The 12665-nt window shown below is 57.1% G+C and overlaps 2 protein-coding genes across 6 annotated transcripts in view; one reads left to right on the top strand and one right to left on the bottom strand.

The window, feature by feature from the left end:
• Positions 1-4451: 4451 nt before the first annotated feature.
• Positions 4452-5510, top strand: LOC109271382 (galanin receptor type 1-like). Its single transcript, XM_019456676.2, has one exon. It carries the CDS (start codon positions 4452-4454, stop codon positions 5508-5510), a length of 1059 nt encoding a protein of 352 aa, XP_019312221.1.
• A 2415-nt stretch (positions 5511-7925) lies between these two features.
• CPNE5 (copine 5) overlaps positions 7926-12665 on the bottom strand; it is a 95294-nt gene continuing 90554 nt past the window's right edge. For all 5 annotated transcript variants that reach the window (XM_053905084.1, XM_053905083.1, XM_053905085.1 and 2 more), the window contains 5 exons: positions 12404-12531; positions 12068-12170; positions 11388-11445; positions 10869-10942; positions 7926-9654 (listed from right to left, as the gene is read on the bottom strand). In XM_053905084.1, the coding sequence (XP_053761059.1) occupies positions 9436-9654; positions 10869-10942; positions 11388-11445; positions 12068-12170; positions 12404-12531 (582 nt within the window). In that variant the 3' untranslated portion in view covers positions 7926-9435. The remainder of the gene's footprint in view (positions 9655-10868; positions 10943-11387; positions 11446-12067; positions 12171-12403; positions 12532-12665) is intronic.

The following is a 12665-nucleotide window of genomic DNA, read 5'->3' as shown; positions in this document are numbered from 1 at the left end:
TCCTCCGGTCAGGACTCGGATCCCAGGGTAGGGCTGCACTAACTCCGCCCTTTGCACTCTGAAGAAGGACTTTGCTGAGGTGATGGTGGTGAAAACTCTTTAAAGTAAGGAAAAGTCTAGAAAAATGAATGAAGGAAAGCACACCACATTCTTGGGCACACATCTCTGGGTGGTAAAATTGCAGGGTGAATGTGCGGAGGTGTTATTTCCCTTTTTATATGTATTTGTATTTCCAGATCTTCTGCAATGATTCGGTGTTCTTTATATAATCAAAATGAAAAATAAACGCTGAGGAGAGGGAGAGAAACTTCCCTGGGAGCCTGCTTCGGGGCTGATTGCTAACGGATACAGCCTGTTAATGACAGAATACTCTTTATTCAAGCAGTCCCCCTGTTTCGTGCCTGCCAAAGCTGGTGAACCTTGTCCCATTCACCCCTGTTTGCAAGTATGGAGTTCCTTCCGAGCAGAATCCGAGTCTGGGGAAAGAGCAATGTTCTGATGGCCCCTGACAAGCCCTGTTCCTCCTGTCTCCTGTCCCCCCCTCCCCCACTTCCTTTCCCCCAGACCTGACTCTAAAGGGTCATATTCAAGGACCACCCGCTCTAATGCCAAGATGTCCCCTGCTGCAGCTCTCTGCCCTCAGTCATCAGTCTCTGGGTGCTCTCGAGGTCCAGCTGGGGTGTGGCTGGTGGGGCCTGGGGAGCAGCAGAGACACTGGCCGCGGGTCACTCGTGGGCTCCTCTTTGGAGCTTTTGTAGGGATTCCCAGGATGGCACAACATTTGCCTCCTGAAAGGTACAGCCCCCCGGGCTGCGGTCTCCCGTGCCCTTAAGGAGCTTGTTTCGAGAATCTTAGGGAGACGGCCCCTCAGTGTCGGACTATCTCCCGTCACGTATGTTTGTCGTGGTTGTTGTCCCCGTCATCTTACCGCTAACCGCAATGACACCCACCATGTCCTGCAGGCCAGCGTGTGCAGGATGCAGGGTGCGTAACGATAACTTCGTGATCCTTCAATCCTGGTGAATTCCCCAGCTGAATCCAAGGAAACCCCGGTTCCGTGGGGGAGACAAGCAGAGACAGTTCCAAGAGAAAGAGGTACAGAGCAAGAGCCTGCAGGAGAGGAAGCAAGGGCGGGAGGTGGAAGACAGAGCTTGCCTACAGGTCGAATCAGTCTCCGATCTTGGCCCCCATCCCTCTGCTCGGTTCTGAAAGGGATGCCTCCACAGCAGTGAGCTCTCTGTCAATAAAGGCATACAAGTGGCAGTTGGATGACCCTTGGCAAGAGGCAAGGTGGAAAAGGTTCAGGCATCCGAAGCCACTAAAGGTTGGATCCAATGCCTTTAACGGACCCCATTCAACCTCTAGACAGTATGCAGGATGACTTTGTGATCTAGGCAGTTCTCTTCCTGGCCCCTCTTATGGATTCTTTCTTATCCCCAATCTCTTCTCTCTTCCTGGATCCTGTCAGCCCACAAGTGTCTCCCTGCTCTGAGAAGTTTCTAGATTGTAGTAGGTTCCAAGACAGACAGACAGACAGACAGAGAGAGGTGGGCTGGAGAGAGTGATGTGTGCCCATGGATGAGGGTAGGAGGCAGGTCTTGCTGTTGCTAATGGATCTCTCTGGGGCCTGGGGACCTGGCAGGAACCAACGTCTCTGTCCGGTAGGCCAGCGAGTTAATGAGGCAGGTAAGCAGGGTGTGATTCCTGGGGGAGCCAGGAGAGCGGATAGAGCCCCTGTCCTCTGGGGGACCCCGTACAGAAATAGCCCCCAGGCCTGCCCCTTTCATCTCAGCTCTGCCCCCGCTGGAGGCAGCCAGCTCAGGTTCCCTAGAGGTGGGGTGCCAGAAGGGACCACACACCTGCCCAGAACCTTCTCTTGGCTTTCTCTGGCTAGGTCCAGCTTCTGTGCCGAGCAGGGCTGTGGAGGGGCCGCCAGCCTTTCCTGGTGTCAGAGGGCTCCGGGTCAGCAAGCAGGGCCCAGGAACCTCAGAGCAGCACGAGGCAGGTAAGGAGAGCAGCAGGAGGGGCTCAAGGTAGATTTCAGAGGGAGCATCCAGGCAAGTGGTGAGTTCCCAGGGCACGTCCGCCAAGCAGGCGCTGGTCACAACTTAGCTTGAGGTTGGTTAGGAAAAGGAGGGTGAGGGCGCCTGGGGTGGCTCAGTCCGGGAAGCGTCAGGCTTCAGCTCAGGTCATGATCCTGCGGTTCATGGTTCGAGCCCCGCGTCAGGCTCTGTGACAGCTCAGAGCCTGGAGCCTGCTTCGGATTCTCTATCTCCTCTCTCTGCCCCTCCCTCGCTCTTTCTCTCTCTCTCAAAAATAAATAAACATTTAAACAATTTTTTTAAAAAAGAAAAGGAGGGTGGGACTGGGCTGATGGGGCTCAGGCGGTGGAGGGAGAAGGGGAGGGCAGGGGGACAAACTGGAGTGTGGACAGAGGTGTCAGGGAAGAGAGATTTTTGGAACAGTGGGTGGGCAGGAACAGAACAGGCGTCATTTGCAAAGCTCCTACTTCGCGCCGGGCACTGTTCCGAGCACTTAGCTTGTATCACCCCATTCAACCCTCACATCAGCCCTGTGAGATGGGGCTTGTGATTATCCCCACTTCACAGCTAAGGAAAATGCGGCACAGAGGATGAGTCGCTTGTCCGCAGCCACACGGCTAGCAGGTGGTGCAGGGGGGTTTTGAACCCAGGCTCTGGCGGCCACAAGCGCCGCCATGAAGTTACGGAGCTTCTCCTAGGAAGGTACGGACGCTTAGGTGGAGCCGGGGCCGGGGCCCTGGACCCTTTCTTTCCCTCCCCTCGTCTCCACTTCTGTCATTGGCAGCAGGCCTGGGCCGGGTGAATGAAGAAAGGGAAGACAGGGCAGTTAGGGACTGAGGCTGGTCCCTCGGTTCCTCCTCCACCCACAGTTCCCGGAAGGAGCCTGAGACCTTGCAGTGGCGTGGTATTGGAGGCAGAATTCACACAGGCCCCCCTGAGGTCTCTTCTTGGCTGCCCTCGGGCCCCAGAGGCCAAGCAAGTCCCCCAGGCAGGGCTCTGCCGCAGGGGCTCAGGGGACCCCCGGCTCCGAGCCAGAGAGGGGTCTCTCCAGACTCCCCCTGCCCCCAGTGTAGGAGAAAAGGGGAAGGAAAGTAGAATCAGGACCCCACGGAGCTGTCACGTTTGCTGCTGGATCCCTAGAAGCTGGTTCAGGGTAAAGACTCAGGACATATTTATTGAGTTAATGGGCAAGTCTCTTCCCAAGAACGCTAGGGATCCCGGCCTGATCCGCACGGTGGCAGGTGCAGACAGTAGCCCCCCTGGGCTGACTCTGGGATGTCTAGACTCCGCTTCCCAGCCTGGCTCCGGGGCCCCCCATGTTCTCAGCATGTAGGACGCGGTGAGGGGGAGAAGATCCGACACCTGGGGAGCAGTGCCTCCCCCCACCCCCACCAAGTACCCAGCACACAGCCACAGAAAGGCGGTCGTTCCCAAGCTGGTCCGCCCCGTAGAGTCATCTGGAATCTTTCAAAAAAGCCCACATCAATGAAATCTTGTCACTGGGACCCACGCATTAGTATTTTTGAAACTCCTCAGGTGATCCCCATGCACAGACAAGCTTGGGAACCGCTGGCAGGGACTTCACACCTTCTCAAAGCCCTTCCATATGCACTTTCTTACTTGAACCTCGAATTAAAATCTGTTTCACAGGCAGGCAAGGTTTTGTTTAAAAATATATATGCACGTGTGTGCATGCACGCATGCACGTGCATATACATAGACACACACACACACCCCAAATTCGTTTTGCACTCCCTGCAGAAATTTTATTTATTCATATTTTTAAAGTTTATTTATTTATTTTGAGAAAGAAAGAGAGAGAGCCTGAGCAGGAGAGAGGCAGAGAGAGCGGGGTGGGGTGGGGGTGGTGGGGGAGAGAGAGAGAGAGAGAGAGAGAGAGAGAGAGAGAGAATCCCAAGCAGGCTCCATGCTGTCAGCGCAGAGCCCGGTGTGGGGCTTGAACTCACGAACTGTGAGATCACGACCTCAGCCGAAACCGAGAGTCGGGTGCTTAACCGACTGAGCCACCCAGGCGCCCCATCCCCGCAGAAGTTTTAGAAATAAAGAAGTTAAAAAGAGGAGCATGAAAATTACCCTTTTGTAACGGTTACTGTTGACATCGGTTTTATCTTATTTCCTTACTTCTCTACAGTTGAGGAAACTGAGGTAGGGAAACATTAGGTAACTTCCCAAAGTCATGGAGCTACAGCGTAGCAGAGTCGGGACTTGAGCCCACGGTGTAGACCGAGCCCGTCCCATCAGGCTGTTGTGAGGTCTCAGGGGACCGAGGCATGCCAAGGGGGCCCCCTGGATGCAGGGCTCTGGGAAAGGAGGGGCGCTCAGCAGGGGAAGAGGGACACGGCCCTCAGGCCGGTTTCTACACTGTCCTTGTGTGTGTGGAGCAGGAGGATGGAGCCTAGGCTGGAGCCCAACGCCACGTTCACCTCCGGGCTCACAGCCACACCTGAGCGACCGCTCCGTCTCATCTTTGCTGGAGTCTGCGGCCTCATCCTGCTGGTGGGGCTGGTGGCCAACGGGCTCATGCTGGTGGTGGTGGGCCGGGCCTCAGGCGCCCCCCGTCCGCTCCTCGCCCTGACCAACAGCCTCATGGTGAACATCACGCTGTCCGACCTGCTCTTCCTGGCCTGCGTGGTGCCCGTGCTGCTGCTCAGCTTCCTGCGGCCCCACTGGTGGCTGGGCCCCGTCCTCTGCACTGCCAGCCAGGCCACCAACAACGCCACCATGTTCTGTACCTTCTACAGCATGGTGGCCACGGCTCTTCTGCGCCACGTGGCCGTGGCCTGGCCCGACGTGGCCCTCCCGTCTGGCCGGGGCGCCCGCCTGCTGCTCTGTGGGGCTGCGTGGGTCCTGGGCCTCACTGCGTCATTGCCTACCTGGCTGTTCCAGAGGGTGGTCGTGGAGGAGGGGGCCGTGGGGGCCCCGGCCTGCCTCTTGCTCCTGAGCCCTGCCCAGGCCTCCTGCTACTTCAGCCTGCTGGGAGCCCTGGCCTTCCTGCCTTGTACGCTGGGGCTGGGCTGCTCTTTCGGCCACGTGGGCTGGCTCCTGCGGACACGGCCCCGTGGCCCCAGCGGGGAGAGCGTCCGGGAGCACCAGGAGAACGCAGGGCTCATCCTTGTGGTGCTGGTGGTCTTCGTGCTGATGTGGGGGCCCTGCTCTGTGCTGGGCTACGTGGCAGCCGTGGGCGGCCTGCCTGCCACGCCGGTGGCTTTCGTGGCGTCCAGCCTCTGCACCATCCTGGCCTATTCAAACTGTGCGGTCAGCCCCATCCTCTGCTTCTACCTCTCCCGCCCCTTCCGGGCAGGGCTCAGGGACCTCTTCTGCAGGCCAAGGGCAGCCAGGCACCCTGGGGGTGTGGGCGGGGCCGGTATGGTGATGGAGAGCATCCAGCCTGGCCTCAACCCAGGTCCCGGGAGGCCTCTGGGGTCTGGCGAGGGTCTGAGAAGATAGGCTGACGGGAGGGCTGAGAGTCAAGAGAGATGGGAAGACCCTTAGCGACGTTAGAGCCGGTCCCCTCCATTTTACCAGTGGGGACCCTGAGATCCAGAGAGGGCAGGTGGCCCAGCAAAGGTGAGACAGCAACCAAAATGGCAACTAGGTTGATGCTCCCATTCCACCTTGGGACTCAGATACCTGTAGGCTCTACTACTTTCTAGTGGTGTGACCCTGAACAAGTCCCTTAACCTCTCCATGGCTCCGTCTTCTCATCTGGAAAGTGGGATGATGGTAGCACCTTCTTCACAGGGTTGTTATAAAGATACTCGTAACACACATAGAGTGCTCAGAACACCTGCTGCTTCATAAGTGCATATGAGTGTTGGTCATCGCGATTATTATCATCATCATTTTATTTTTACTAATTCAGGGGCACTTGAGGGGGGTGGACAAGAGATCGGTAAAGGGACTTCCAAAGGCAGAAGTGTGGAGGGGAATGACCTGGGGAATGACAGTCCAGGGTCCTTAATCCTGAGGGCCTGTGGAGCAAATAGGGGTGAGGAGGGAAGACAGCTGCACCCGGGGTGGGAGCCCAGAGGCCAGGAGAGCCTTTCAGCTGCCTCTCCCTCCTCTGCCTGCCCTCTCCTAGCTCAGTCACACACACCTCTCAGCCCCACAAAGTCAACCTTTGTGCCGTGACTTTCTGAACGCCCTCCTTTCTTCTCTGTGGTTTCCTTCCTCTCTCCAGAGAAATTAAAGGTCCCCACCTTTCCTACCCAACCTCCTCTGAGAAGCTCCCAAACTCCATGCCCTGCCTCTGGCCTCCTGGTAGCAGGCCTCAGTCTTCTGTGTTAGTGGTGGAACCAGGGAGGTGATCTCTACTTAAAGCCCTAAGAATGTTCAACGTTTTCTGCTTGGTAACAGTGTTACAGCTAAACACACACACACTCTCTCTCTCTCTGACTCCATGGTCAAAAAGCTTTGGAAACACCGGATTGAACCAAGTTAAACTGGTCTCTTTGCTGCAGGACTTATCAGAGCCTTGAATGCCCCAAAGGCCACTGGGATTCTCTGAGAGGGGCTCAGAGTAGGCAGTTCCCCAAAATCCATGCCAAAAAACCAATGTTTCATGGGCCATACCTTGAGAAATAACCCAGGAGAGAAGCTACAGTGTCAAGCTCAGTAAAGATGCACTTGGCCCCCCTTGGGCAGTGGCTCTGAGACTTGATTCCCCTGCCAGGTGGGCATCTCTGCTTGATGCTTTCCCACAGACGTCCAAGGTGAGGCAAAATGGGTCGCTGGTTATGGGAACTTCCCTCTTCCCAAGCTATGACCCCACCCGGTTCCCACTCCAAGCATATCGGAATGCAAGTCAGAGGGTGATCTAATTATAGGGACAGCCATGAATCAGCTCTAATTTACTATAAAATCATAAGAAGTAAGTCCCCAACTTTGGTATAATTAGTCCCAAATTTCTTGTGATGTGCAGATTGGGAATGGCTGGCTGGAGGGCTAATCTGAGAGTGAGCTTGCCCAGAGGAGGGGAGAAGTCCCCTTTCCCTGCGATCCTGGGCTCTGATGGCCACAGGGGTTGATAGATGAAGAGGGACACGGAGGGCAGGGGCTGCCCTCTGAGGGTACAACTGTGTGTGAATCAGTGTTTCCAAACTTGAGCGGGGCCTGGCGTGAGTGCTAGGTAAATACTTGTTGAGGGATGAGTCAGTGGGTGATCAAATGTAATAAACTAACCCACCTGTTTTTGAGAATAATCTGATCATGTTATTCACCTCTCTCACCTCCTGACTCCATTTCACTCAAGAGTAATGCTAAAGCCCTAACCACGGCCCACAAGGCCCTATGCACTCTGGATTCTTCACCCCCCTGATCTCACCTCCTGAACTATCTCCCCACTTAATACAGTTCCAATCACACAAGCCTCCCTGCTGTCCTTCACATGAAGTATGCTCCTGCCTCAGGGCCTTTGCACTTGCTGTTCCTTCTACTTGTCCTTGGATACCATCGTGCCTCCTTCTCTCATATCCTTAGGGCTCATTTCAACCTTCACTTCCTCAGAGAGGCTCTCCCTAACCACCTCATTAAAATATCACCCTGTCCCTCTCTAGCCCCTTATTTTCTGTTCTTTGTCTTTGTAACTCTTATCACCACCTGAAATTAAGTTATCTACCTATTTAAGTGCTTACTGGGTTTTCCTGTCTTATTTATGTGTTTGTTGTAAGCTCCATGTGGAGACGGGGCCTGTGTTTTGTTCACTGCCGCATCCTGAGTGCCCAGCACAGACCCTGGCACATAGTAGTTGCTCAGTAAATCTTCATTAAACAAAAGAATGGAAGAAAGATGGAGAGGAGAACCTGGACTCTGTCGAACAGCAATATATTTTCTGTTTTTCACAGGGAAAGGAAAACAAGAAACTTTAGTAAAAGAACCAAATTTACTCCAGTTTAAGGCAAATTCCACACAGAGACTGTCTCAGAGACGGGCACAGGACCAGACAGCATAGAAACACCACCATCATGCATGACAGGGAGGGAAGCGGCATTGGGCAGCAGACGGGCGCGGGGGGAGGGGGGGTGGCGCCCAGGCATGGGATGTGCAGTGGGCCTCGGAGCCTCATGCTGCAGGAGGGGCTGGCATGCATGACCAAGGCTGGGCAGCTGGTTGGGCCCAGGGGTGAGATCACCTGTCTCACCTTCCCCACAGCAGGGGCAGGAGCTTGGGCTCAGACACCAGAGCCCAAGGCCGAAGGACTCAGGTGGATCTGGGGTGACAGGATGGAACAAGGTGACCCCAAGGGCCAAGACGGCCTGGGGTAAGGGGTCGCACTGCTAAGGAGTGGGATGGGGGGAGCTGGGCGTGGCATGAATGGACTCTCAGGACATCAGAGCTGAAGGTAAATCCGGGACCATCTGGTCAACCCTCTTGACTTACAGATGTGGAAACTGAGACCCAGAAGGCAGGAGGGCCTTGCTTGGGTTCCCACGGGCAGCAGCTAGAGGCAGGGCTTGAACCCAGGACCTCTATCTCTTATCCCCGTGGGTCAGAGGAGCAGTGTAGGAGTGCTGGGGCTGGACTGCTCCTTCCAAGGCCTCCATGGGGGGTAGCAGAGGCCTAGGCTCCAGGGGCCCCAGGCAGCTCTGGCAAGAGGAGGGGATGCCTGGAATCAGAAGTCAGCTGTAGAGATGCCTGTGGGTCTACACCAAGGAAAGGCCTGTGGATCTGTGTATCTAAAACCATGTCCTTCTGGGCTTGAGAGGCACCAGAAAGGACCCCGTGCCCAAAAGGCCTCCATTCCTAGCCCACCATGCGGCCTACGGCCTCCCCTCACAGCCTCCCCTGCATGGGTCCGCAGGGCTCCCAGAGCATGCAGGTGTCCCTGGGAAGGGTCACATGTTCAGGCATCCCTGCAAACCCAGCAGCCTCACAGGGTTCACTGGAAATAGGGATGGGATAGATACTGGGGTAGGAGGGCAGGGGCCAGGTATAGAAATAGACACCACAGGAGGAGGGAGGCCCAGTCCAGGCTTCACGGCCATATAGGAGCAGACGGGATTGCCAGGTGGGCCGAGGGGGATCTCAATTCTCCTCACTGTTAACACCTTCCTGGCTGGGCCAGAACCAGGTATCGGGGGGGGAAATGAGAAGGGCAGGGGCCCAGAACCTCACCTCCACCACCTGTACCCTCCCAATTCCCTGGGTTGGGCCATAAGGCTAGGAAATTAGAGAGGAGTCTTCAGAGGCCCCGCCTCCTGCTGGCCTCCCAGGCACACATGTTACAAAGGCTGGGCGGGGCAAATTGCAAGAGACCCCGCCTATACTTCCCCCCGCTGGGCGGGGCAAATTGGAGACCCCGCCTACACTTCCACTGGCCTCCCCGGGCCCCAGCCGCCCGCCACAGGCCAGGGGACTTCTTCGGGAAGACGGCTCAGATGTGTGTGTGCAGGGGGGAAGCAGGGGGCGTGCGGGCTGGGGACTGTGGGGGCGAGGGCTCTGGGGCCGCAGGCGGGGGGCGCGGGCGGATGCCCTGTGACTTCATGTAGGACACCAGCTGGTCAGGGATCTCGGCCAGCACATCGCGGGCCAGGCGGGCCATGCTCAGCACGTGGTTGCCAGTGCGGTCCACGTAGTCCCTGAAGGGCACGAACTGGCCAGAGGAAAGGCAGGGTCAGGCAGGGTCTCCGGCTGGACCACAGCCCCCACATCTCCAGGCCTGGGTTCCTGTCCTATTCCTCCTCAGCCGCGGCCCTCTGCACTCACCCCCTCCCCATGGTGGTGAATTCTCATAGCCCCTGTTCTCTCATTCACTCAACAGATTCGTACTGAGCATCTACGTCATGCCAGGATACATCACCAAACAAGAGCACTTAATCTCTGAAGTCCTGGCACCAACACAGGGACTTAGCCGGTGCTCAGGAAACGCTGACTGAGCCCCTTGGCTTGTAAGAGCGGGCCTTCCCATCTCCCCCCACCTCTCTCTCTTTGGCTCCACTTCTCTTCTCTCTCGCGCTGACACCTAAAGTCAGGCCCCTCTGACTTCCTCCCGGGCCCCTTGAGCCCCTCACCACCCCTTGAATGCCTCAGCGCATTCCTGGCTCTAGGCGTTTCTATGCAAGGGTCCCCCCTCCCAGATTGCCCCTGCTCTGAGGTCTAGCCTCCTCTCTTTGCTCTCTACCCCTGGAATGAACCCTCCTCCATCCCCTCCTTTTTTTTCTTTTCTTTTTAATCCAGGGGTTCTGGAGAATGTCAGTTTTTATTCCCAATCTCCTAAACACTACGGACTCAGTCTGCAGGAGATTCACAGACAGAAGTGCTTACTAAGGTGCATTCTGAGGCTTGACTGGGCAGGGACACCCTGAGGACAAAGACCTGTCTGCTCATTACATCTGCCATCCTACATGGGATGTTCAGACAGGGCTTCAATTAAGCAAGCACTGCCCTTTCTCGGAGAGGGCGGAGAGGGCCGCAGCAACACTATAGACACCGCCCCGCCTTCAAGGGTTTGCCCTCCCACTGGGAAGGCGGCCCAGCAGAAGACAATGGAAGGTGCAAATATCAAGTGTGAGTGCTCTGCATGCAGGAGGCCAAGGAGACCTGGGGGCTCAGGGAGAGCACTGGCAGAGCATTCTGGTCGGGGTAACAACATTAGGGGTGAGTCTCAGACATGGGAGAGAGGGGTCCAGCTGGGGGAGAAGTGTGACCCAAGCACTGATTCCCGCTCCCTTCTCCGGTGGCCAGGCCACTCTGGGGCTCTCTCCAGGGCCCCTTTCTAGAGAAGTCTCTAAAAGGGGGGTGTATAAGGCCAGCCTGGCTAGAGGGGCTCTTGCATCTTCCTTGGAGCAGGCAGGATTTGGGTTTCACCTGGACAATGTCCCGTTCTGCCAGCTTCCCCCGGGAGGAGATCCGCACATCATCACCATCCAGCTCCACCATGGCTGTGTGAGGAGAGGCATTGGGGGTGGGGTGAGTTAATGGTGGGCACCTGGGCCTGGCACACCAGTGGAACTTGTCCTCCAATCCCAGGCCAATCCAAGACAGAGACCGTCAGACCAGATCCCCATGTTAGAGATGAGGAAACTGAGGCCAGGAGACAGGAGGAGCCCAACCAGGTGAACCCCTGGCTTCTAGCCCAGTGTTCCAGCTCCCCCACCCTCCCCAAGCTCCCAGGGTTGGAGGAGGGAGGAGTGACTGGGCCTCCTCCCCACAGCCTTGGGATGGGTACACAGCCCGACACACCCTTCCCTGTGCAAACAAACACACCCTTACACCCTGTGCTCACCCAGACAGTCACACCCACCCATGAGCTCTCACTCTTTGGGGAAGGGTCATTCCCAAGGGCCTGAAGCCTCTGGGGGAATACCTGGGGGGATGGGGACTTACCGTCGAACTCCGCCTGGCCCACGCCAATGATGATGATGGACATGGGCAGTTTGGCAGCCTGGGAGATCATGGGTAGGGGCAGAAAGGGGTGGGTCAACAGAAGACAGAAGGAAAAGAGAAGAAATGGAACAGAAGGATGGAGACACGCAGAAACACAGAAAAGGGGGGAGGCGGAAGGACACAGACAAAGGGAAACCAAGGTGAGGCCCCAGAGAGGAAGAGAGGGTCGAGAGGGTGAAATGGGTCACAGGTCTGCTTTTATGAGACACCCCCATCCCCGCTTCTGTCCCTGGGCCACCAAGTGGGACATCTTTTATGTGGGCAACTAGGAGTGCCAGCTGGGGTGGGAGTCCCTTATACAGGGAGAACACCCAGTAGGGGGAGCCATGTTCCTGGGCCTCCCCCACTCTGGGCTCCCGCTGGACCTGGCCAGGCTGGGCTGGGGTCTGGGGCAGCAGTCCTAGAGATGGGCTAATAAGGGAACCATAGGCATCTAGAGGGAGTGGACCATCTAGGGTGGGTGCAGAGGTCATCAGTAGGACCCTTCATCAGCCGGTGCCCCCTCCGCCCCCCAAACCCCACTGCGTGGAAAGCCTCGTCCCAAGGGTTCCTCTGAAGCAGCGGGAAGGCATGCCCCCCACCCCCATTTTCCTCCCCCTTCCCCACCCCCCCCAGCTCACATTGACGATAGCCTCCTTAGTCTGTGCCATGTCCGAGATGACCCCGTCCGTGATGATCAGCAGCACCGAGTACTGAGAGCCATCCTGCACTGCGGCCGCGGTCCTGGGGTGGGGTGGGGGCTGCTATCTGTCTGGCCCGCTCGGTGTCCCTCCCCGCCCCCCACACTTTGGTGGGGACAAGCCTTTAGCCGGAGGGGAGTCTCTTTAGGGTCAGAGCTCTCTGAAAGGCGGGTCGACAGGAAGAGACACCTCCTCCCACCTTCCCAAGAGGACAGGGGTGGGCACGAAGGCCGTGTGAAGATGTTGGGATGGGCGTCCAGTGGCCCCGGCACTCACCTGGCCACGTGGGTGACCACAGGGGCGAAGTTGGTTGGGCCGTAGAGCTGCACCGTGCGCAGGCTGTGGTGGTAGGCCTCCAGGATGCCATCGATGCCGCAGCAGGAGGGGTTCTCCTGGTTGCCGTTCTGGGGGCACCGGGGATGGGGAGGTTGAGCTCAAGAAGGACGGAGGAGTGGGAAGGAGGGCAGCCAGGTGCTCTGCTGGGGGCGGGGCGGGGGTAACGTACACCCAGGGAGGGGGAGGCCAGCAGGTCTGAGAT

Source organism: Panthera pardus, unplaced genomic scaffold (genome assembly GCF_024362965.1).
Source record: "Panthera pardus isolate Hobbes unplaced genomic scaffold, ASM2436296v1 HiC_scaffold_17, whole genome shotgun sequence".
NCBI lineage: Eukaryota > Metazoa > Chordata > Mammalia > Carnivora > Felidae > Panthera > Panthera pardus.
This window is presented reverse-complemented; position numbering and strand designations above follow the sequence as displayed.